The sequence below is a fragment of the Neolamprologus brichardi genome, chromosome 6 (genome assembly GCF_056152115.1).
Source record: "Neolamprologus brichardi isolate AB-2024 chromosome 6, ASM5615211v1, whole genome shotgun sequence".
NCBI classification, from domain to species: Eukaryota; Metazoa; Chordata; class Actinopteri; order Cichliformes; family Cichlidae; genus Neolamprologus; species Neolamprologus brichardi.
In genome coordinates, this window is record NC_142109.1 from 30,219,292 (window position 1) to 30,222,449 (window position 3,158).

At 39.7% G+C, this 3,158-nt stretch overlaps 1 protein-coding gene across 1 annotated transcript; it reads left to right on the forward strand.

The window, feature by feature from the left end:
* On the forward strand, positions 1-1,637 carry hmx4 (H6 family homeobox 4). Its single transcript, XM_006790849.3, has 2 exons — positions 1-358; positions 494-1,637. The coding sequence occupies exons 1-2, from the start codon at positions 145-147 to the stop codon at positions 1,066-1,068; spliced, it is 789 nt and encodes a 262-aa protein (XP_006790912.1). The 5' UTR covers positions 1-144; the 3' UTR covers positions 1,069-1,637.
* Positions 1,638-3,158: the final 1,521 nt, after the last annotated feature.

Below are 3,158 nucleotides of genomic sequence, written 5' to 3' on the forward strand. Positions count from 1 at the left end.
CACAGCCAGCCCAGCAGGCTCTGCTCAGTGACTGCTGCTATGGTGTATCGAGACGAAGTGGTGAGATTAACGTCCCGGTTTAGAGTTAAGGACGAATAGACTCGAGGAAGTAAACAAGAGAGGACTTGGAGCGACTTGGAGAATATGAACAAAGCAGAAGCACCACGTCGCCCGACCGCCTCTCTAAAATTCACTATCGACAACATTCTCAACCTCAAGACAAGCGGCAGTAACTGTGACACTTGTCACTCCGCCGGATCGCAGGATGAACTGGCCACAGCGATGCGTAAAGACAGTTTTCGTCACGAAGAGAAAGGAAGTCAAGCCAGACAGGACCCGGACAGGCTCAACGACAGTGGTAAGAGCTTTGAACCAATCTCTATCTGTGTTCATATCTACGCACAGCTCGCACTCGTCGATAATTCAGTTTAACGTGACAGCAGAGTTTGAGTATTGACCACAGTGGGTTAATCAAAGTGTCATTTTATTGCAGAGTTAACCACAGACTGTAGCGGATCAACGGAAACGGTCGTCATCAGCCGCGGGAATCAGAGGAAGGTGACGGAGGCGCGCTTCGAGAGCGGGGACAGCAGCTGCGATGACAGCAGCTCCCCCACCGCAGCCACAGACCCCCACAAAGGAGGGAGCCCAGGCAAGAAGAATAAAATGATAACGAAAAAGAAAACACGCACTATTTTTTCAAAGAGACAGATTTTTCAGCTGGAGTCTACTTTTGACATGAAACGTTACCTGAGCAGCGCAGAGCGCGCCTGCCTCGCCAGTTCGTTGCAGCTCACGGAGACCCAGGTAAAAATATGGTTTCAGAACCGTAGGAATAAATTGAAACGACAAATTTCTAACGAAATCGAGGGACCAGTTAGCGATTTCCCCGAGACTGGAAAGCCTGTGGTGGTGGGGCAACTCCCGGCTTTGTACAAAGAGAGCAACCTGCTGGGGAGATGCCTGCTGCCCGTGCCTCTGCCCGTGGTCTACCCGGGAAGTAGCACGCCTTACCTCTGCTTCTCAAACGCCAGCAAGTACTTCAGCCTGTATGAAGGGGACGTATGATGCTTTTAACAATTCCCTGCAGTGAAAGAGACACTTTTAGTGGTCTGTTGCCAACTTTGAAGCATTTAAGGTGGTTTAGATGGAGGAGACGGCTCTGCGGCCTTAACTGTTGATTAAGACTGCAACTACAGTGGCAGGGGAGTAGTTACATATCACACACAAATAAGCGGATTCAGTATTATTTATTTTCAGTCATCTGTGGGTTTTGTAGAGGCCTGACACGAAACCTGTTGTTACACATAGCCCTGTACAGATCAATCTCAGGCTACGCTAATGATAGCCCGAGGGAGGCCCAAAACAATATAATTTAGATCATTTTATTGTTTACATTATTATTATTATTGTTATTATTATTGACAAAAGCATATCCAGCAGCCTAAGCCACCAAAGAAATTATTATATCCGATTTGCATGCATTTCCTATATCATAAATGAATTTTGAATTTTACTGAAATTATCTTTGTATTTAAATGAATGTAATTAACATTTTATTCTGTTTCACGCATGTGTTTTGTTTTTCTGAATATTTTATCATTCTTACTTTGTTTCACGTTTGCCTGTGGGCCCATTACACCTTTTATTGAAATTGTAATTAAAATATCTTCAAGAAATATTTCACAGAATTGATTCAGTATTTTGCAGTGACCCTTGTGTTCCGGACATAAATTGTATCTAGTTTCACAAAACTGTATATAATACGCTATGGATGCAGTTGTTGGTTAATTAATTTTCTCAATATCTTTGTTATGAGGATTCTGTAGGACCTATTGACTGAAAAGAAATAAAAAATACAGCTGCAAAAAGGTAAATCATGCAAAAGCGTAAACATATGGCCTCTGTAAAAACCACTCAATGTAAATTTGTTTTAAATTACACCATGCTGCTGTAGCCTAACCTCTATGGGTGAAAGGACAAGGCTTAGGCAAAATAGTGGCACACTAACATAGATAATTTGTTAAATTTGGAGGGCAGTACTTTATACTACATTCATTTTAAATACCTTACAGCCAGCTGAATATTATTATTACACTGAGTCATAAAAGACAAACCATGGAGTAACAACCTCAGTATGTCTGTGGAAAAAAAGTATCACTTTTATCTTCAACTGAATAAAAAAAACGGCATATTAGAGGCATAACTACAAATGACAGTAAATGAAATTGGCAATACAATGTGAGACTAATTCTGTTTTACCTTAAGAAAAAAAATGTTTACATTGAAGCAAAGTGGTTACACATTCAGACATTCCCTTCTGTTTCTGTAGGTAAATACTTCAGGTTACACTTGGTTACGATGTGCTATATCAGAGGAGAAATAATATGAGACTAATCTTGTAACTTGCTGAGAAACTAAAATATTTTGGAAAACTTTTGACCCAAAGATGTAGAGCTGACAGATGTAGATATGAGGTGAAGCTCCTCCTTCCCCATTTGGTTATGACAGAAAGCCTACCTAAATTCTCCTTCTGTCCAGCGCTCAGTACATATCTCCAGCATGACTTTAAGCATACACAATGGGAAGCTTTTCGCCCACTCCCGTGAAGCCAAGCCAAGGCTCTTTCCTTTTGAGTTAACTTCTTTTGTGTCAGCTGTATTAGCAAGGGGATATTTACACCCAGGACTCCAGAGTGAATTAATGCACTTCCCCCAAAACAGAAACAAGGCTATCTGCTTTCTGGAGTTCTTATTTCTGAGATAAGATGTCTTAGCTGTTTAAATTATATAGCTAACAAGAAGGAAAATAAAAAGAGAAAGTAACTAGTAATGATCCCTAACTACAGCAAATAACATGTTTTCTAAATGGCGATATAATATGCATTTTCAGAATTTAAAGTATGCATTGTGGTATACCTAACAGGGTATAAAACGATAGTCATTGTCTAATACTTTTCTTCTTTTAAAGGAAAAAATGATGGAAAATAATGTAAAAAAAATCTTATTTTGTCTAGATTTATAGTGTTTTTACTAAAAAACAAGTAACATTTGTCTGCAAAATATCTTAAAACACTGTGGTGGTGTTTCACAGGGTAACATTGTGATGTTTTAAATCTTATGATTTTCCCAAGACCAAAGATAATTTGTTATTTCACT